This window comes from Telmatherina bonti, assembly GCF_933228915.1.
Source record: "Telmatherina bonti genome assembly, chromosome: 2".
Taxonomy (NCBI): domain Eukaryota; kingdom Metazoa; phylum Chordata; class Actinopteri; order Atheriniformes; family Telmatherinidae; genus Telmatherina; species Telmatherina bonti.
The window spans coordinates 45,888,986-45,911,721 of record NC_136620.1 but is presented as its reverse complement, the minus strand read 5'-3'; the positions used below and the strand labels follow the sequence as shown (position 1 = coordinate 45,911,721).

At 48.4% G+C, this 22,736-nt stretch overlaps 2 protein-coding genes across 2 annotated transcripts in view; both read right to left on the bottom strand.

Annotated features, from left to right (window-relative positions):
* Positions 1-489: 489 nt before the first annotated feature.
* Positions 490-12,198, bottom strand: prmt7 (protein arginine methyltransferase 7; the record flags this gene model as incomplete). The annotated part of the gene is made up of 5 exons (XM_079258473.1): positions 12,015-12,198; positions 7,948-7,984; positions 7,366-7,515; positions 4,124-4,232; positions 490-602 (listed from the first exon to the last, which is right to left on the bottom strand). Coding segments are annotated over exons 1-5 (504 nt in total), but the record flags the coding sequence as incomplete, so codon positions are not given.
* Positions 12,199-16,956: 4,758 nt separating this feature from the next.
* exoc3l1 (exocyst complex component 3-like 1) overlaps positions 16,957-22,736 on the bottom strand; it is a gene marked incomplete at both ends in the record, with an annotated part of 119,012 nt that continues 113,232 nt past the window's right edge. The window contains 4 exons of the mRNA XM_079259160.1: positions 16,957-17,143; positions 17,236-17,360; positions 18,150-18,305; positions 18,382-18,652. Coding sequence (XP_079115286.1) covers positions 16,957-17,143; positions 17,236-17,360; positions 18,150-18,305; positions 18,382-18,652 — 739 coding nt within the window. The remainder of the gene's footprint in view (positions 17,144-17,235; positions 17,361-18,149; positions 18,306-18,381; positions 18,653-22,736) is intronic.

Here is a 22,736-nt window from a genome sequence, read left to right as displayed (position 1 = left end):
TGCCAAGCTGCTACACTTAATACACCTACCGTTATCACTAAAGGAGGCGGAGGAGTAGCTAAACATCAGACACACCAAGCAAGAAAAGGCAGGGGACCGGGGTGTGGGAAGAGAGCTAGCAGCCATGCTAAAACCGAGTGCTTGAGCTGTTTAAGTCAGTAAACAGAAAGCCAAAGATCCCAAAAATAAATGCAATATATAGAACAGTGGTTTGGGAAGATATTGTGCGCTAAAGTGAGTGGTTGGTTAACAATAGATAGAAGTTAGAAAGAAGTTAAAGGAGCCAACGGCTCGTAGCAATCCGCAGTGACACACGCTAGGGAAACAGGAAATGACAATACGTTACCGCAACGTCCGCGCGTCCAGACGATCCCCCCCCCCCCTTGGCCTCCTTCTCATCTTGCTGAGAAGGAGGCCATTTCTCAACGCTGAAGAAGCTGTTTTTTAGTGAAACATTACTAGCGAGCAGCGTGAAGTCCTTCAACACACCTGGACCAGGTTCTGGTGAGCATGCTGGTAACTGGGAAGCGCTCCTTCGCCAATCAGCTCGGTGTCAAACAGCTCCGTGATCAGGATGTTGGCTTTCACCTGCATGTCTCCGTCTGCACACAGATACAGTCTTCTCAGCATTTCATCCATTTCACATGAAAAACAAAACGGAAAAATAAACCTGTGTCATCTGAACCCAAGAACGAGTCCGCCTCTTTGGTCTGAATCAGTGTGGTGTGTTCACATTTCCCCAAACGAAGCGACTTTCCCGGTAAACGGACTCGGATCAACAAGGCTGATTTGGACGTGTCCTACATCTACTGGCCCAGGTCATACAGAACCACAACATTAGTTACCATGGCTACGCAGATGACACAGGTTTATATTACAGTGTCACCAGGAGACCAGGGACGGAGGTGGTCGTCTTTGGAGCCAAAGAGAAACCAACACAGGTCTTCATTCTGTACACCTGAAAACCATCAACCAGACCAGAAATCTGGGTCTGATGATGGACTTGGACCTAAAAACCACCAACCAGACCAGAAATCTGGGTCTGATGATGGATCTGGATCTAAAAACCACCAACCAGACCAGAAATATGGGTCTGATGATGGATCTGGATCTAAAAACCACCAACCAGACCAGAAATATGGGTCTGATGATGGATCTGGATCTAAAAACCATCAACCAGACCAGAAATCTGGGTCTGATGATGGATCTGGATCTAAAAACCACCAACCAGACCAGAAATCTGGGTCTGATGATGGATCTGGATCTAAAAACCACCAACCAGACCAGAAATCTGGGTCTGATGATGGATCTGGATCTAAAAACCACCAACCAGACCAGAAATCTGGGTCTGATGATGGATCTGGATCTAAAAACCACCAACCAGACCAGAAATCTGGGTCTGATGATGGATCTGGATCTAAAAACCACCAACTAGGCCAGAAGTCTGGGTCTGATGATGGTTCTGGATCTAAAAACCACCAACCAGACCAGAAATCTGGGTCTGATGATGGTTCTGGATCTAAAAACCACCAACCAGACCAGAAATCTTTTTGATGTGTCCATAAATATTTACATCTAGTCACAATGACAACGTGGATGCTCAAAGATTCTAAGCCAATATTATTAGTCGGTTGATATCACATGAGGCGGAGCTCAGGAGTTGCCAGATTGTTTGGAAACGGCGACTATCAGTTACATTTCTCAAACTGAAGCAGACCAAAAGCAAAGCAAGACGAGCGAGAACAACAGTCAGGCTTTTGAGCGTTGGTACCAACTGAAGGAAGCAAAGGGGGTGAAACACCACGTGGAGGTTGTTGCTTTCCTTCTGGACAGGTAAGTTAAACATCTGCTTATTGATGATGCCGATTAACGGCACCACCTGGAGGAATGGTAACCATGCAAGTCGTGCTGGTTTTCTGCCATTTTGCTGACGGTCCTCCGGGCCATGTGCAAATGTTTTTGAATGAAGCATTAACAGACGTTAAAAAGACATTAGATGGCATTTTTCAGACTGTTTAGTTATTAATAAACATTTGTCCAGTTATTGATCCCATTTGAGAAATTGGTTTTCTGCATTTAACCCACCTGAACATGTTGTACAAGGAGATGGTTACACTGAGTAACGGCGTCACCCAGCCACAGAAAGGAATAACCATTACTACCAGAAGACTCATTACATGCCGCATCTCTTCTCCGTCTACCTACGTGATTAGGGGGGGGCTGGTAGAAGGTTGGAGCAAGAACGAATGAGTGTGAGTGCGACACCTACTGGCAGGGAGGAATTAATGCTGGAAGAATATATGAAGGATAAAAGAGGTCTAATCAGGACCTGGAAAAACTAGTCCAGGATTTCATCTTTAGTCGGCTTGGTTACTGTAACTGGGTCTTTACTGGTCTGACTAAAAACTATCAGGCACCTCCAGCTGGTTCAGACTTCTGCTGCTCCAGTCTACACTCAGACCAGAAGGTGGACCACATCAGTCCAGTTCTGAGGTCTTCCTATTGGCTGCCAGTCCCCCAGAGGACAGACTTTAGAGTTCTGTTGCTGGTCTATGAAGCTCTGAATGGTTCAGAACCCAGTCTGAACCTGGCAGACCCCTCAGGTCATCTGGATCTGGTCTTTCATCAGGTCCCAGAGTCAGAATCTGCATTCAGCTTCTATGCTGCACATGTCTGGAAGAAGCTTCCAGAAAGCCTGAGATCAGCTGTTTTTTAACATTATTGAGATCCTGTTTGGCCATTTTCATTATTATTCCGCCAAACTTAGCAGTGCTACTCCTCCTGCGCCGTTCAGGTCATTTCAATCATTCGCATCTCAAACCCTGCAGCTCCTTTGGGAGATGTGTGCTACGACTTTTGTCATTTCAAATCTTTGCTGTTTTTGAGATATTTAGCATTTTGTAATAAACTAATTCAGCCTTGTGATTGGATGAAAGTCCTTCCAACCAAATGCGGATTGGACATTGCAAAAATTCAGCACAGTGATTGGTCAACAGGGTTTCAGAGCTCTGCACCGGTTTGCAGTGTCCGGTTCATCAATTTCCCGTCTCCAGTGTCTTTTCTGCTAAATATTTGAAACACTACTCCTCCTACACCTTTAGTCTCACTTCAACCATTCAGGAGATATGTTCCACCACTTTTGGTCTTTGTAACATTTAAACTTATTTAAAGTTATTCAAGTTTTTGTCAATGTATTGAAATCCATTCCTGTGATTGGACGAACCGGAATTCAGCTCAGCGATTGGTCCATTTTCTGCACCAGTACACAGGTACACATTCAAGGCACTGGTCAATGTGAACTATTGGTGTCAGCTGCACACTTCAAGGAGCAAAATGAATTTACTCGCAAATGTCCCAGTTAAATATGAAGGATTTGTTCCAACAATGCTCCCTGCAACATTTCAACACTTTGATAAATCTTAAACAGCTTAAAAAAAAAGTTTTTCTCATTGAATAATAAAGTCTGTCACATCTTTACTGGAGTTTAGTTCAACCTCACATGTTTTTGCAATCCTGCGAATTACACCCTGCTGGGCGTGGAAAAAAAAAAAAAAAATGTCAACGCTTTTACATGCCAGTGTGAGTCCTAGTGGTGTAATGAGTAATGTCAGTGTGCTTTAAAACAGGAGGTTATGGGTTCACTTCCCGATGGGGGCCAATCAGAAATAAATGTCATTTGAGTATTTTTTTTTTTCCAATATCTTATACTTATGCAATTTCATTTCAATCATTCAGCATAGTTCAGTAAATGGGCATTCATATTTGCTATTATTTCAATCATAGCTGTTTTTTATTTTAACTAGTTTTCAGCTTATTTTAAGTCCAAAGCATTCTTTAAGCTGGAATTGATCCTGATTTTAATTGGTTTAATCAGTTTTTTGTTTTCTTTTCTTTCTTATTTTCATTTTAAATGATGCGTCTTACTTTCTAACATTTTGTGTCTGCAAAGCATCCCCCCGCTTTGGAATCGTGCTGAATGGATGAACTTGCCTTGCCTGAATATTCATCCAGCAAAGGTCCAACATTAAGGTCTGACATTACAGGAGCAGAACTACGGAACATGGAGGGTTGTGGGGGGGTTGGGGCTGTGTGGAGGAAGGGCGAGCAACGTAGTCTCTCTCACCTACTCCGACTGTCACATCCATTGAATGCTTGTTAATAATCTTGATCTTGTCTGAGTATCCATTTTTCTTTACAATGCACTGAGCCGCTTCCGCCATCGGCTTAAAGACCTGTAAAACACCAGTAAAACCAGAGAAACTGATAAACACACAAGACAGAAACATGGAAAGAAAAAAAACTGTGAAGCATAATTATACCGTGGTGATCACCTGGTCTAACAAAAGGACATAAACCTCGTGAACCACTATGTTGGTGAACGTCACAAGCCGATACCTTGGTTGACGTCACTGGCTGCTTCGTTGGTTAACGTCACTAGCCGCTACGTTGGTTAACGTCATAAGCTGATACCTTGGTTAACGTCACTAGCTGCTTCGTTGGTGAACGTCACTAGCCGCTTTGTTGGTTAACGTCACTAGCTGCTACGTTGGTTAACGTCACTAGCCGCTTTGTTGGTTAACGTCACTAGCTGCTACGTTGGTTAACGTCACTAGCCGCTTCGTTGGTTAACGTCACTGGCCGCTTTGTTGGTTAACGTCACTGGCTGCTTCGTTGGTTAACGTCACTAGCCGCTACGTTGGTTAACATCATAAGCTGATACCTTGGTTAACGTCACTAGCTGCTTCGTTGGTGAACGTCACTAGCCGCTACGTTGGTTAACGTCATAAGCTGCAACATTGGTTAACGTCACTAGCCGCTTCGTTGGTTAACGTCACTAGCCGCTACGTTGGTTAACGTCACTAGCCGCTACGTTGGTTAACGTCACTGGCTGCTTTGTTGGTTAACGTCACTAGCCGCTACGTTGGTTAACGTCACTAGCCGCTACGTTGGTTAACGTCACTAGCCGCTACGTTGGTTAACGTCATAAGCTGATACCTTGGTTAACGTCACTAGCTGCTTCCTTGGTTAACGTCACTAGCCGCTTTGTTGGTTAACGTCACTAGCCGCTTTGTTGGTTAACGTCACTAGCTGCTACGTTGGTTAACATCACTAGCCGCTACGTTGATTAACGTCACTAGTCGCTTTGTGGTTAATATCACTAGCCGCTTTGTGGTTAACGTCACTAGCCGCTACGTTGATTAACGTCACAAGCCGCTACGTTGGTTAACGTCACAAGCCGCTACGTTGGTTAACGTCACAAGCCGCTACGTTGGTTAACGTCACAAGCCGCTACGTTGGTTAACGTCACTAGCCGCTACGTTGGTTAACGTCACTAGCCGCTACGTTGGTTAACGTCACTAGCCGCTACGTTGGCTAACGTCACTAGCCGCTACATTGGTAAACGTCACAAGCCGATACCTTGGTTAACGTCACAAGACGCTACGTTGGTTAACGTCACAAGATTCTACGTTGGTTAACGTCACTAGCCGCTACGTTGATTAACGTCACAAGCCGCTACGTTGGTTAACGTCACTAGCCGCTACGTTGGTTAACGTCACAAGCCGCTACGTTGGTTAACGTCACAAGCCGCTACGTTGGTTAATGTCACTAGCTGCTACGTTGGTTAACGTCACTAGCTGCTACGTTGATTAACGTCACAAGCCGCTACGTTGGTTAATGTCACTAGTCGCTTTGTGGTTAATGTCACTAGATGCTACGTTGGTTAACGTCACAAGCCGCTACGTTGGTTAACGTCACAAGCCGCTACGTTGGTTAACGTCACAAGCCGCTACGTTGGTTAACGTCACAAGCCGCTACGTTGGTTAACGTCACTAGCCGCTACGTTGGTTAATGTCAAAAGCCGCTACGTTGGTTAACGTCACAAGCCGCTATGTTGGTTAATGTCACTAGCTGCTACGTTGGTTAACGTCACTAGCCGCTACGTTGATTAACGTCACTATCCGCTTTGTGGTTAATGTCACTAGTCGCTTTGTGGTTAATGTCACTAGCTGCTACGTTGGTTAACGTCACAAGCCGCTACGTTGGTTAACGTCACAAGCCGCTACGTTGGTTAATGTCACTAGCTGCTACGTTGGTTAACGTCACTAGCCGCTACGTTGATTAACGTCACTAGTCGCTTTGTGGTTAATATCACTAGCCGCTTTGTGGTTAACGTCACTAGCCGCTACGTTGATTAACGTCACAAGCCGCTACGTTGGTTAATGTCACTAGCCGCTACGTTGGTTAACGTCACAAGCCTCTACGTTGGTTAACGTCACAAGCCGCTACGTTGGTTAACGTCACAAGCCGCTACGTTGGTTAACGTCACAAGCCGCTACGTTGGTTAACGTCACTAGCTGCTACGTTAGTTAATGTCACTAGCCGCTACGTTGATTAACGTCACTAGCCGCTTTGTGGTTAATGTCACTAGTCGCTTTGTGGTTAATATCACTAGCCGCTTTGTGGTTATTAACGTCACTAGCCTCTACGTTGATTAACGTCACAAGCCGCTACGTTGGTTAACGTCACAAGCCGCTACGTTGGTTAACGTCACAAGCCGCTACGTTGGTTAACGTCACAAGCCGCTACGTTGGTTAACGTCACAAGCCGCTACGTTGGTTAACGTCACTAGCCGCTACGTTGGTTAACGTCACTAGCCGCTACATTGGTAAACGTCACAAGCCGATACCTTGGTTAACGTCACAAGACGCTACGTTGGTTAACGTCACAAGATGCTACGTTGGTTAACGTCACTATCCGCTTTGTGGTTAATGTCACTAGTCGCTTTGTGGTTAACGTCACTAGCCGCTACGTTGGTTAACGTCACTAGCCGCTACGTTGGTTAACGTCACAAGCCGCTACGTTGGTTAATGTCACTAGCTGCTACGTTGGTTGACGTCACTAGCCGCTACGTTGATTAACGTCACTAGTCGCTTTGTGGTTAATATCACTAGCCGCTTTGTGGTTAACGTCACTAGCCGCTACGTTGATTAACGTCACAAGCCGCTACGTTGGTTAATGTCACTAGCCGCTACGTTGGTTAACGTCACAAGCCGCTACGTTGGTTAACGTCACTAGCCGCTACTTTGGTTAACGTCACAAGCCGCTACGTTGGTTAACGTCACAAGCCGCTACGTTGGTTAACGTCACAAGCCGCTACGTTGGTTAACGTCACTAGCTGCTACGTTGGTTAATGTCACTAGCCGCTACGTTGATTAACGTCACTAGCCGCTTTGTGGTTAATGTCACTAGTCGCTTTGTGGTTAACGTCACTAGCTGCTACATTGCTTAACGTCAGTAGCTGCTACGTTGGTTAACGTCACTAGCCGCTACGTTGGTTAACGTCACTAGCCGCAACGTTGGTACCTCCACGGCATAGCAGACATCTGCTCCTGCAGCAGCCGCCATCATGGACAGGAGTCCGGTTCCGGTACCAATGTCAAGAACCACTGCCTTTTCACCGCGAGCCTTTACCCGAGCAACAGCGGCCCGGATACCCTGATGGTACTTCTGATTCTGAAAGGAAGTAAAAAGACGTGATTAAATCTTCTAATTCAAACATTAAAGTTAAAAATCGAAACATTTAATTGAATATATTGCAAAGATTTCTGGATTTTCTTTTTGAAGTAAATATTTGTAGTAATTTGTGCGACAAAACGTAAATATTAAAACAAGGGTGTCAGACTCCAGTCCTGGAGGGCCTGTTCACTGCAGGTTTTGTCGTCTCCATGCTCTAACACATCTGACTATTTAACAGGTTGACAAGAAGCAGATGGATCCATTTCATTTGAATCAACTGTTATTTATTTATTGTGTTTATTATTTACTGGATGAAAAGATTTCTGTAGGATTAAATGAGTGCAGATGTGTTCATCCACATGCTGATGTTTCCAGACATGAACATCTGTCTGCCATCGTTCAGAGAAGCAGGAACCTTCATGTTCTCACCCTGTCATGATCATGCAGCATGTCAGCGTAGCAGGACCTGAAACACAAACACAGCGTTTCACACACAGAGCAGAGAAAATAAATTCCTGGGAGACCGAATCGGTTTATCCCCAGGAGGCTAAATGTTTATTTAACATGTATTTTATATTATGAAGCAAAAAAACGTTATAAAACGGTATAAAACCGTTAGAGGTTAAACTTTAATAAACTTCCTGAAACATCTTCATTTAATCTCTGCAAAGCATCGCAGGACACACCAACATGCGACAGGTAGACCAGGTCCTCCACCAGACTACATAGACTACCAGGTCTACAGACTACATAGACTACCAGGTCTACAGACTACATAGACTACCAGGTCTACAGACTACATAGACTACCAGGTGGTCTACAGACTACATAGACTACCAGGTGGTCTACAGACTACATAGACTACCAGGTGGTCTACAGACTACATAGACTACCAGGTCTACAGACTACATAGACTACCAGGTCTACAGACTACATAGATTACCAGGTCTACAGACTACATAGACTACCAGGTCTACAGACTACATAGACTACCAGGTCTACACACTACATAGATTACCAGGTGTTCTACAGACTACATAGATTACCAGGTCTACAGACTACATAGACTACCAGGTGTTCTACAGACTACATAGACTACCAGGTCTACAGACTACATAGACTACCAGGTCTACAGACTACACAGACTACCAGGTCTACAGACTACATAGACTACCAGGTGTTCTACAGACTACATAGACTACCAGGTGTTCTACAGACTACATAGACTACCAGGTGTTCTACAGACTACATAGACTACCAGGTCTACAGACTACATAGACTACCAGGTCTACAGACTACACAGACTACCAGGTGTTCCACAGACTACATAGACTACCAGGTCTACAGACTACATAGACTACCAGGTGTTCCACAGACTACATAGACTACCAGGTGGTCTACAGACTACATAGACTACCAGGTGGTCTACAGACTACATAGACTACCAGGTGGTCTACAGACTACATAGACTACCAGGTCTACAGACTACATAGACTACCAGGTGGTCTACAGACTACATAGACTACCAGGTGGTCTACAGACTACATAGACTACCAGGTGGTCTACAGACTACATAGACTACCAGGTCTACAGACTACATAGACTACCAGGTCTACAGACTACATAGACTACCAGGTGGTCTACAGACTACATAGACTACCAGGTCTACAGACTACACAGACTACCAGGTCTACAGACTACATAGACTACCAGGTGTTCCACAGACTACATAGACTACCAGGTGGTCTACAGACTACATAGACTACCAGGTCTACAGACTACATAGACTACCAGGTCTACAGACTACACAGACTACCAGGTGGTCTACAGACTACATAGACTACCAGGTGGTCTACAGACTACATAGACTACCAGGTGGTCTACAGACTACATAGACTACCAGGTCTACAGACTACATAGACTACCAGGTCTACAGACTACATAGACTACCAGGTCTACAGACTACATAGACTACCAGGTGGTCTACAGACTACATAGATAACCAGGTCTACAGACTACATAGACTACCAGGTGGTCTACAGACTACATAGATAACCAGGTCTACAGACTACATAGACTACCAGGTGGTCTACAGACTACATAGACTACCAGGTCTACAGACTACATAGACTACCAGGTGGTCTACAGACTACATAGACTACCAGGTCTACAGACTACACAGGCTACCAGGTCTACAGACTACATAGACTACCAGGTCTACAGACTACATAGATTACCAGGTCTACAGACTACATAGACTACCAGGTGTTCTACAGACTACATAGACTACCAGGTCTACAGACTACATAGATTACCAGGTCTACAGACTACATAGACTACCAGGTGTTCTACAGACTACATAGACTACCAGGTCTACAGACTACAGAGACTACCAGGTGTTCTACAGACTACATAGACTACCAGGTGTTCTACAGACTACATAGACTACCAGGTGTTCCACAGACTACAAAGACTACCAGGTCTACAGACTACATAGACTACCAGGTGGTCTACAGACTACATAGACTACCAGGTGTTCTACAGACTACATAGACTACCAGGTGTTCTACAGACTACATAGACTACCAGGTGGTCTACAGACTACATAGATAACCAGGTCTACAGACTACATAGACTACCAGGTGGTCTACAGACTACATAGACTACCAGGTGGTCTACAGACTACATAGATTACCAGGTGGTCTACAGACTACATTGATTACCAGGTCTACAGACTACATAGACTACCAGGTCTACAGACTACATAGACTACCAGGTGGTCTACAGACTACATAGATTACCAGGTCTACAGACTACATAGACTACCAGGTCTACAGACTACATAGACTACCAGGTGGTCTACAGACTACATAGACTACCAGGTGGTCTACAGACTACATAGACTACCAGGTGTTCTACAGACTAGATAGACTACCAGGTCTACAGACTACATAGACTACCAGGTGGTCTACAGACTACATAGACTACCAGGTGTTCTACAGACTACATAGACTACCAGGTGTTCCACAGACTACAAAGACTACCAGGTCTACAGACTACATAGACTACCAGGTGGTCTACAGACTACATAGACTACCAGGTGGTCTACAGACTACATAGACTACCAGGTGTTCCACAGACTACAAAGACTACCAGGTCTACAGACTACATAGACTACCAGGTGGTCTACAGACTACATAGACTACCAGGTGGTCTACAGACTACATAGACTACCAGGTGGTCTACAGACTACATAGACTACCAGGTGTTCCACAGACTACAAAGACTACCAGGTCTACAGACTACATAGACTACCAGGTGGTCTACAGACTACATAGACTACCAGGTGGTCTACAGACTACATAGACTACCAGGTGGTCTACAGACTACATAGACTACCAGCTGAACTTCCTGCCAGTAAAATGAGACGGTCTATCTAGTGGACGAGAATTACCCATAGTGCTCCAGTCCTCCGTTGCCTAGCAACTACATATGCCAAGTTTATCTCATTTTTGATCCCATTCTTAAACAAAAACATGAGAATATGTTCAAAGTGACAGAAAATAGTGGCAGTAATCTAAAGTAGATTTCTTTTCCTTTGTGTGTAAATGAGCAACATGAGGCGGTTTAGACGAGCTCTCCTCTGGCTGACAGCTCATCCTGTCAAGCTGACGTTAACTTCAGTGGAAAATAATCCTTGTTAGACACATTTACAGTCGTCCTCATATGTATTCATACCCTCCCATTAAAGAAGGAGAAAAACTGAAACTGACTAAAGTAATAATAAATAAAAGTTTGATGAAAATCATTACATTATTTTCTAATTCTGGTTCAACAGAAATGTTTTTTAAAAAACAAACAAACATGATAAAATAATAAATGTTCCATCAGTCATACACTAATATTTAATAGAAGAATCCTGTGATGTTTCCAGTCCAGTCAGGTGTTTTCTGTTCCTCCCAGTCAGACTTCTGCACCTGTTGACAGGTATTTTGTCCCACTGTTCATCAGAAAAGTCTCTCATTTGTCCAGGACACGTTTCTTTGTTTGTTTCTTTAACTCATTAAATGACAGTGTCTTATATGACTGGATTATAATTTAACATGTTTAATTATTGTTCTTTATTCCAGTTTCCAGGTATCTGAGTGACTGGAATAAATTCAGCCTTTTCTTTAATGAAAGAAGACGAAGACATCTGAGGACGACTGGCCAGTCTGAGTTAACTAGTATTGTTATTAGTTAGGCCAGTCTGAGTTAACTAGTATTGTTATTAGTTAGGCCAGTCTGAGTTAACTCGTTAGGCCAGTCTGAGTTAACTAGTATTGTTATTAGTTAGGCCAGTCTGAGTTAACTAGTATTGTTATTAGTTAGGCCAGTCTGAGTTAACTCGTTAGGCCAGTCTGAGTTAACTAGTATTGTTATTAGTTAGGCCAGTCTGAGTTAACTAGTTGTGTAACTAACCAGCGGTGCCGTAACTCCTGTTAAACGGCTCTTACCTGGCGATCTCCTGGTGGTAGTCTTCCTCTTCGCGCTCCCCGACCCGGTCCAGAGCTCCGGTGGTCTGGTTCGCTCTCCCGCAGCAGGTCTCCATGTCCTCCACGACCACGCGCCTCTCCACGAGCCTGAAAACAGAACCAGACCACGCGCCCAGCTCGTTGCTCAGGAAGCCGCCATCTTGTCTGGGACGTCACGAACCCTTCTGATCACATGATTCGTTCCAGATCACATGACTCGTTCAGGCTCACATGACCCATTCCAGATCACATGACCCGTTCCAGATCACATGACTTGTTCAGGATCACATGACCCATTCCAGATCACATGACCCGTTCCAGATCACATGACTCGTTCAGGATCACATGACCCGTTCCAGATCACATGACCCGTTCCAGATCACATGACTCGTTCAGGATCACATGACTTGTTCAGGATCACATGACCCATTCCAGATCACATGACTCGTTCAGGATCACATGACCCATTCCAGATCACATGACCCGTTCCAGATCACATGACTCGTTCAGGATCACATGACTTGTTCAGGATCACATGACCCATTCCAGATCACATGACCCGTTCCAGATCACATGACTCGTTCAGGATCACATGACTTGTTCAGGATCACATGACCCATTCCAGATCACATGACCCGTTCCAGATCACATGACTCGTTCAGGATCACATGACTTGTTCAGGATCACATGACCCATTCCAGATCACATGACCCGTTCCAGATCACATGACTTGTTCAGGATCACATGACCCATTCCAGATCACATGACTTGTTCAGGATCACATGACCCATTCCAGATCACATGACCCGTTCCAGATCACATGACTTGTTCAGGATCACATGACCCATTCCAGATCACATGACCCGTTCCAGATCACATGACTCGTTCAGGATCACATGACCCGTTCCAGATCACATGACTCGTTCAGGATCACATGACTTGTTCAGGATCACATGACCCATTCCAGATCACATGACCCGTTCCAGATCACATGACTTGTTCAGGATCACATGACCCGTTCCAGATCACATGACCCGTTCCAGATCACATGACTTGTTCAGGATCACATGACCCATTCCAGATCACATGACCCGTTCCAGATCACATGACCCATTCCAGATCACACGACTCGTTCCAGATCACATGACTCGTTCCAGATCACACGACTCGTTCCAGATCACGACTGTCCAGTAAAAAGTTGGGTTCATGCAGATTATTCTATTTTATTCTATTCTATTCTACAGTCATTTAGAAGCTTTTATCCAAAGTGACTGACATATGAGTGAGAACACAAGCAGGAAATCAAACAGTAGAGGACATGGTAGGAAGACGCTAGTGGACTGTCCAGTTGGATGCAGGTCCTTCCATGAAGTGCTACAGGCTTTTGTTTGTTTGTATTTGTTTACTCCCTTCCCACCCCATAATACCACCGATGTTACAATACAAAGAATTAATACCATAAAGTTTGTTGCAAAGAACTGGACTAAGTTCTCCAACTTTCCAACAAATACAGCTAAACTAAGTGTTGAAGTTCTCCTTGAAGAGCTGAGTCTTCAGCTGGGTCTTAAAAGTAGACAGGGACTCTGCAGAGCGGACAGAGTTTGGGAGATCATTCCACCACCGTGGAACAACAGAGGAAAAGAGTCTGGCTGGTGATTTAGTCCCACGTTGTGGTGGTAACACGAGGCGTCTTTCACTGGTGGAACGTAGCTGTGGAGAGGGAGTGTAGGTCTGGATTAGGGAGTGAAGGTAGACGGGAGACGTTTGAGTTATTGGTTTGTAAGCCAGAAGCAAAGCTTTAAATTAGCAGCAGAGTGACATGAACCAGTTTGGGTTGGTAGAAAACCAGATGTGCTGCTGGTTCTGGATCATCTGCAGAGGTTTAACCAGCATGCAGGCAGACCTGCCAGTAGGGAACTGCAGTAATCCATGTGTGAGATGACCAGAACCTGAACCAGAAGCTGAGTCGTATGTTCTGTCAGGTACGTCTGATTCTCTTGATGTTGTAGAGAGCATATCGGCAGGTACGGGCAACCGAGGCAACCTGGACCTTAAAGGTCAGCTGGTCATCCACCATGACACCCAGATTCCAGGCAGCAGGAACAAGTGTGACAGAGTGGAGCTTCACACGTATCTGCGGAGGTAAGGAAGGATCGGCTGGACAGACAATGAGCTCTGTCTTGGACAGATGGAGCTGAAGGTGGCGATCCTTCATCCATGCAGAGATATCAGCAAAGCAAGCTGATATTCTCAGAGAAACGTTGTGTCGTCTGGTGGGAAGGAGAGGAAAAGCTGAGTGTCATCTGCATAGCAGTGGTAGGAGAAGCCATGAGAGCTTCTAACTGCACCGAGTGAGGAGGTGTATGGTGGAAAGAGAAGAGGGCCGAGCACCGATCCCTGAGGCTCCCCTGTTTTCATGTGATCTGGACACTTCTCCTCACCAGGATACTCTGAAGGATCTTCCTGAGAGGTAGGACGTGGACCAGGAGAGGACAGATCCAGAGATGCCGAGCTCAAAGAGTGGAGAGGAGAACCTGATGGTTGGCTGGGTCAGAACCAGCAGACAGGTCCAGCAGGACCAGGACTGACCAGTGGATCTGGTCCAGCAGGACCAGGACTGACCAGTGGATCTGGTGGTAGGGAACCAGTAGCAGACAGGAGAGCAGTTCCAGTGGAATGGCCTCGCCTGAAGCCAGACTGATGTGGATCTAACTGGTTTCTATCATGGAGGAACTGGGAGACTGAAGACGACCCGCTCCAGTAGTGTGGACATGAACGGCACCAGTGGGACCAGCCGGTAGTTTCCAACCTGGACTGGGTTGAGTGTGGGTTTCTTCAGCAGCGGGGTGACCCGAGCTTGCTGGAAGACAGAGGGAAAGACAGCGGATTCCAGAGAGGAGATGATAATATGGGTCACTGCAGATTAAAAGGTTTTTCCAGCAACTGTCCGTCATTTAGGATCAAAGGGTTCTGGAACAGACTCCGTTGCCATGGTAACCGCTGGACATGACAGGGAGGACATCTTTTCTTCTATGTCTCTCTTTTAAACGTTTATTTTTTTAAAAAGTAGCTTTCAAAGATTTTAATGAAGCTGATCAGGAAGCATCCGAGGAAAAGTATCGGTCTGCAGCCGCAAGACAGCGGACCCCCTGACCTCCTGACCTTCTGACCCCCTGACCCCCTGACCTCCTGACCTTCTGACCTCCTGACCTTCTGACCTCCTGACCCCCTGACCTCATGACCTTCTGACCACCTGACCTCCTGACCTTCTGACCTCCTGACCTCCTGACCCCCTGACCTCCTGACCCCCTGACCTTCTGACCCCCTGACCCCCTGACCTCATGACCTTCTGACCACCTGACCTCCTGACCTTCTGACCTCCTGACCTCCTGACCCCCTGACCTCCTGACCTCCTGACCCCCTGACCTCCTGACCCCCTGACCCCCTGACCTCATGACCTTCTGACCCCCTGACCCCCTGACCTCATGACCTTCTGACCACCTGACCTCCTGACCTCCTGACCCCCTGACCTCCTGACCCCCTGACCTCCTGACCCCATGATTTCCTATTGTACGTGTTGTAATGCATCCTGGGAGGTGATGGAGGTGTCGAGGTTCGTCGGCCTGAGAACGGAAACGCTGCGGAACACGAAGAAGAGCGATGGCAAAGACTGCTGTGTTGTCATGGAAACATAAAATACAGAAGAAAAACAGACAAAAGTTTGGAGGACACAGTGTTTATGAGACGGGTTTACAGGCGGGACGAGGACACAGTGTTTATGAGACGGGTTTACAGGCGGGACGAGGACACAGTGTTTATGAGACGGGTTTACAGGCGGGACGAGGACACAGTGTTTATGAGACGGGTTTACAGGCGGGACGAGGACACAGTGTTTATGAGACGGGTTTACAGGCGGGACGAGGACACACGTCTCTGGAGAATTACAATGTTTGGAACTAAAATAAGACAGGAAATAAAATCACATAAATATTATAAATTAAGTTTTATCAGTAAAAACTAACTTCATGATCAAGTTTTAAATAAATTCTCCATGAGATCCAGTTACTGGTCCTGCAGCTGGTCCTGCAGCTGGTCCTGCAGAGGACTGGTCCTGCAGCTGGTCCTGCAGAGGACTGGTCCTGCAGAGGACTGGTCCTGCAGCTGGTCCTGCAGAGGACTGGTCCTGCAGCTGGTCCTGCAGAGGACTGGTCCTGCAGAGGACTGGTCCTGCAGCTGGTCCTGCAGAGGACTGGTCCTGCAGAGGACTGGTCCTGCAGCTGGTCCTGCAGAGGACTGGTCCTGCAGAGGACTGGTCCTGCAGAGGACTGGTCCTGCAGAGGACTGGTCCTGCAGCTGGTCCTGCAGAGGACTGGTCCTGCAGCTGGTCCTGCAGAGGACTGGTCCTGCAGCTGGTCCTGCAGAGGACTGGTCCTGCAGCTGGTCCTGCAGAGGACTGGTCCTGCAGAGGACCGGTCCTGCAGCTGGTCCTGCAGAGGACTGGTCCTGCAGCTGGTCCTGCAGAGGACTGGTCCTGCAGCTGGTCCTGCAGAGGACTGGTCCTGCAGCTGGTCCTGCAGAGGACTGGTCCTGCAGCTGGTCCTGCAGAGGACCGGTCCTGCAGCTGGTCCTGCAGAGGACTGGTCCTGCAGCTGGTCCTGCAGAGGACTGGTCCTGCAGCTGGTCCTGCAGAGGACTGGTCCTGCAGCTGGTCCTACAGCTGGTCCTGCAGCTGGTCCTGCAGAGGACCGGTCCTGCAGCTGGTCCTGCAGAGGACTGGTCCTGCAGCTGGTCCTGCAGAGGACTGGTCCTGCAGCTGGTCCTGCAGAGGACTGGTCCTGCAGCTGGTCCTGCAGAGGACTGGTCCTGCAGCTGGTCCTGCAGAGGACGAAGCATGAAGGATGCCGCCCAGGTGTTCACTCTGTCCTCATGCACACTTTGCCGTGGGCAGGCAGAAGACCAGGGTGGGGGGAGGCACCATGATGTCATTAAAGATGGGTCGGTATCCCGCCGGAAGTGGAGCGGCGCTGTGTTCTAGCGAGTCCAGCACAGATCCTCGGACGTCTCTGGAGACGTCTCCGCGGATGTCGAGCAGCACAGACACGTGTTCGTCACTGAGGGAAGAGAAACATGTCGCTGTGTTCACTGTCCCGTGGGTGAAAAGCAGGAAGTATTTAGCATCGCATTCCTGCAGGCAGCCGATTACCTGATGTCGGGGTATTTGGCTGCAAGTCCCGACACTTCCAGCGTGAGCATGCCGGGGTCTTTGAGCCGGATGAAGTCAGCCAGAACAGGAAGCAAGGCCGAAGGGTTCACTGACCCCTCACCTTCCTGCTGAAACACAGACGCAGCCGTTTGGACAGATATAGCAGATATTAAGGCTGCTGTATTAATATGCAGCGTCATGCAGCAGTTTCCAGGTTAGGGTTGGGTTTAGGGTTTAGGGTCAGAGTTTAGGGTTTAGGGTCGGTGTTAGGGTTTAGGGTCGGAGTTAGGGTTGGGTTTAGGGTTTAGGGTCGGAGTTAGGGTTGGGTTTAGGGTTTATGGTCAGGGTTTAGGGTCGGGGTTTAGGGTCGGGGTTGTTGTTTAGGGTTTATGGTCAGGGTTTAGGGTTTAGGGTCGGGGTTTAGGGTTTAGGGTCGGGGTTGTTGTTTAGGGTTTAGGGTCGGGGTTTAGGGTTTAGGGTCGGGGTTTAGGGTTTAGGGTCGGGGTTTAGGGTTTAGGGTCGGGGTTTAGGGTTTAGGGTCGGTGTTTAGGGTTTAGGGTCGGGGTTTAGGGTTTAGGGTCGGGGTTTAGGGTTTAGGGTCGGTGTTTAGGGTTTAGGGTCGGGGTTTAGGGTTTAGGGTCGGGGTTTAGGGTTTAGGGTCGGGGTTTAGGGTTTAGGGTCGGTGTTTAGGGTTTAGGATAGGATTTAGGGTCTGGGTTAGGGTTACCTTTTGTGCTTGAACGACATGGTGATAGAATCCATTTTTTATGGAGATGGACATGGACACCATTTTCAGGAATCATGCCAGCCGATATAGTACTGGCACCGTCTCAGGAACGGTCGAACATCTCTTCGCATTAATGACTTTCTACATTCTATCGGGGGGGGCGGGGGTCTGTGACCAATGTCCTCACCTGCCCGTGAAAGATTTCTCTGAACAACTGGTCATCCTGAAGCATCTGCTGTGCAAGCTGCCTCCTGTCCTCGCTACTACGACACACCAACCTCTTCTGCATCAGAGCCCTTACGTACTCCACCACCACCACCCACTGGGCCTCCTCCTGCAGGCGCTGCAGACACAAAAGCTACATCAGGACTCCCTGCTCAGGTGCAGCCTCACCGAGACACAGGAAGTGAAAATGTCACCTGCCGACAGGGCGGTCGAACTTGACTGTACAGATCCAGGTGATGCTCCAGGACGCTGCACAGTTTGGGAGTGGGATCTCCCTGAAGCAGCCAGGGTCGGGTCAGGAGGCCGGGCAGAAACGGCTGAAGGTCCAGCAACAGCTGATCCATGACCAGGCGACACGCCCGCCGCACGGCCCGGTCCAGAGCTGCAAGAGGGTTGGGGGGAGTACGAGAGAACTGGCCGGCCGAGCGGGAGCACTGCTGCTGCTGGAGACTCTCTGTGGACTTCCTGCGACAGATACGAGACCAGACTGAACCATAATCCTCCAGGGACCCGAAGAGTCTTCACATCTGCTTCTCTGTTTACCGACATGCAGAGGAACCGCTGCTTGGCCTTCTGACATCCTGTTACACATGTATCAGATCCAGAACTTCCAAGACCAGAATCCATCCGATGACACGACGTTCTGGTTTCACCGCGACGTTCTGGTTTCACCACGACGACGTTCTGGTTTCACCGCGACGACGTTCTGGTTTCACCACGACGACGTTCTGGTTTCACCACGACGACGTTCTGGTTTCACCACGACGTTCTGGTTTCACCACGACGACGTTCTGGTTTCACCGCGACGACGTTCTGGTTTCACCGCGACGACGTTCTGGTTTCACCACGACGTTCTGGTTTCACCACGACGTTCTGGTTTCACCACGACGTTCTGGTTTCACCGCGACGACGTTCTGGTTTCACCACGACGACGTTCTGGTTTCACCACGACGACGTTCTGGTTTCACCACGACGACGTTCTGGTTTCACCACGACGACGTTCTGGTTTCACCACGACGTTCTGGTTTCACCACGACGACGTTCTGGTTTCACCGCGACGACGTTCTGGTTTCACCACGACGACGTTCTGGTTTCACCGCGACGACGTTCTGGTTTCACCACGACGACGTTCTGGTTTCACCACGACGACGTTCTGGTTTCACCACGACGTTCTGGTTTCACCGCGACGACGTTCTGGTTTCACCACGACGACGTTCTGGTTTCACCACGACGACGTTCTGGTTTCACCACGACGACGTTCTGGTTTCACCACGACGTTCTGGTTTCACCGCGACGACGTTCTGGTTTCACCACGACGACGTTCTGGTTTCACCACGACGACGTTCTGGTTTCACCACGACGACGTTCTGGTTTCACCACGACGACGTTCTGGTTTCACCATGACGTTCTGGTTTCACCACGACGACGTTCTGGTTTCACCACGACGACGTTCTGGTTTCACCGCGACGACGTTCTGGTTTCACCACGACGACGTTCTGGTTTCACCACGACGTTCTGGTTTCACCACGACGTTCTGGTTTCACCACGATGACATTCTGGTTTCACCACGACGTTCTGGTTTCACCGCGACGTTCTGGTTTCACCACGACGTTCTGGTTTCACCGCGACGTTCTGGTTTCACCACGACGTTCTGGTTTCACCACCACGACGTTCTGGTTTCACCGCGACGTTCTGGTTTCACCGCGACGTTCTGGTTTCACCACGATGACATTCTGGTTTCACCGCGACGACGTTCTGGTTTCACCACGACATTCTGGTTTCACATCAACGTCCTGGTTTCACCACGACGTTCTGGTTTCACCACGACGTTCTGGTTTCACCGCGACGTTCTGGTTTCACCACGATGACATTCTGGTTTCACCGCGACGTTCTGATTTCACCGCGACAAAGTTCTGGTTTCACCACGTCGACGTTCTGGTTTCACCACGATGACATTCTGGTTTCACCGCGACGACGTTCTGGTTTCACCACGACATTCTGGTATCACCACGACGACGTTCTGGTTTCACCACGACGTTCTGGTTTCACCACGACGACGTTCTGGTTTCACCACCACGACGTTCTGGTTTCACCACCACGACGTTCTGGTTTCACCACGACGACGTTCTGGTTTCACCACGACGACGTTCTGGTTTCACCACGATGACATTCTGGTTTCACCGCGACGACGTTCTGGTTTCACCACGATGACGTTCTGGTTTCACCACCACGACGTTCTGGTTTCACCACGACGTTCTGGTTTCACCACGGCGACGTTCTGGTTTCACCGCGACGACGTTCTGGTTTCACCACGACGTTCTGGTTTCACTGCGACGTTCTGGTTTCACCACGACGTTCTGGTTTCACCACGACGACGTTCTGGTTTCACCACGATGACATTCTGGTTTCACCACGACGACGTTCTGGTTTCACCACGACGACGTTCTGGTTTCACCACGACGACGTTCTGGTTTCACCACGATGACATTCTGGTTTCACCGCGACGACGTTCTGGTTTCACCACGATGACATTCTGGTTTCACCGCGACGACGTTCTGGTTTCACCACAATGACGTTCTGGTTTCACCGAGGCGTTCTGATTTCACCGCGACAAAGTTCTGGTTTCACCACGTCGACGTTCTGGTTTCACCGCGACGTTCTGGTTTCACCACGACGACGTTCTGGTTTCACCACGACGACGTTCTGGTTTCACCACGACGACGTTCTGGTTTCACCACGATGACATTCTGGTTTCACCACGACGACGTTCTGGTTTCACCACGACGACGTTCTGGTTTCACCACGACGTTCTGGTTTCACCACGACGTTCTGGTTTCACCACGACGTTCTGGTTTCACCACGTCGACGTTCTGGTTTCACCGCGACGTTCTGGTTTCACCACGACGTTCTGGTTTCATGCGGCGTTCTGGTTTCACCACGTCGACGTTCTGGTTTCACGCGACGTTCTGGTTTCACCACGACGTTCTGGTTTCACCACGATGACATTCTGGTTTCACCGCGACGTTCTGGTTTCACCACAACGGCGTTCTGGTTTCACAACGACGTTCTGGTTTCACCGTGACGTTCTGGTTTCACCACGACGTTCTGGTTTCACCGCGACGTTCTGGTTTCACCGCGACGTTCTGGTTTCACCACGACGTTCTGGTTTCACCGCGACGTTCTGGTTTCACCGCGACGTTCTGGTTTCACCACATCAATGTTCTGGTTTCACCACGACGTTCTGGTTTCACCACGACGTTCTGGTTTCACAACGACGACGTTCTGGTTTCACCACGACGACGTTCTGGTTTCACCACGATGACATTCTGGTTTCACCGCGACGACGTTCTGGTTTCACCACGATGACATTCTGGTTTCACCGCGACGACGTTCTGGTTTCACCACAATGACGTTCTGGTTTCACCGAGGCGTTCTGATTTCACCGCGACAAAGTTCTGGTTTCACCACGTCGACGTTCTGGTTTCACCGCGACGTTCTGGTTTCACCACGACGACGTTCTGGTTTCACCACGACGACGTTCTGGTTTCACCACGACGACGTTCTGGTTTCACCACGATGACATTCTGGTTTCACCACGACGACGTTCTGGTTTCACCACGACGACGTTCTGGTTTCACCACGACGACGTTCTGGTTTCACCACGATGACATTCTGGTTTCACCACGACGACGTTCTGGTTTCACCACGACGTTCTGGTTTCACCACGTCGACGTTCTGGTTTCATGCGGCGTTCTGGTTTCACCGCGACGTTCTGGTTTCACCACGACGTTCTGGTTTCATGCGGCGTTCTGGTTTCACCACGTCGACGTTCTGGTTTCACGCGACGTTCTGGTTTCACCACGACGTTCTGGTTTCACCACGATGACATTCTGGTTTCACCGCGACGTTCTGGTTTCACCACGGCGACGTTCTGGTTTCACCACGTCGACGTTCTGGTTTCACCACGACGTTCTGATTTCACCACGACGACGTTCTGGTTTCACCACGACGACGTTCTGGTTTCACCGCGACGACGTTCTGGTTTCACCACGACGACGTTCTGGTTTCACCGCGACGACGTTCTGGTTTCACCACGACGACGTTCTGGTTTCACCACGACGACGTTCTGGTTTCACCACGACGTTCTGGTTTCACCGCGACGACGTTCTGGTTTCACCACGACGACGTTCTGGTTTCACCACGACGACGTTCTGGTTTCACCACGACGACGTTCTGGTTTCACCACGACGTTCTGGTTTCACCGCGACGACGTTCTGGTTTCACCACGACGACGTTCTGGTTTCACCACGACGACGTTCTGGTTTCACCACGACGACGTTCTGGTTTCACCACGACGACGTTCTGGTTTCACCATGACGTTCTGGTTTCACCACGACGACGTTCTGGTTTCACCACGACGACGTTCTGGTTTCACCGCGACGACGTTCTGGTTTCACCACGACGACGTTCTGGTTTCACCACGACGTTCTGGTTTCACCACGACGTTCTGGTTTCACCACGATGACATTCTGGTTTCACCACGACGTTC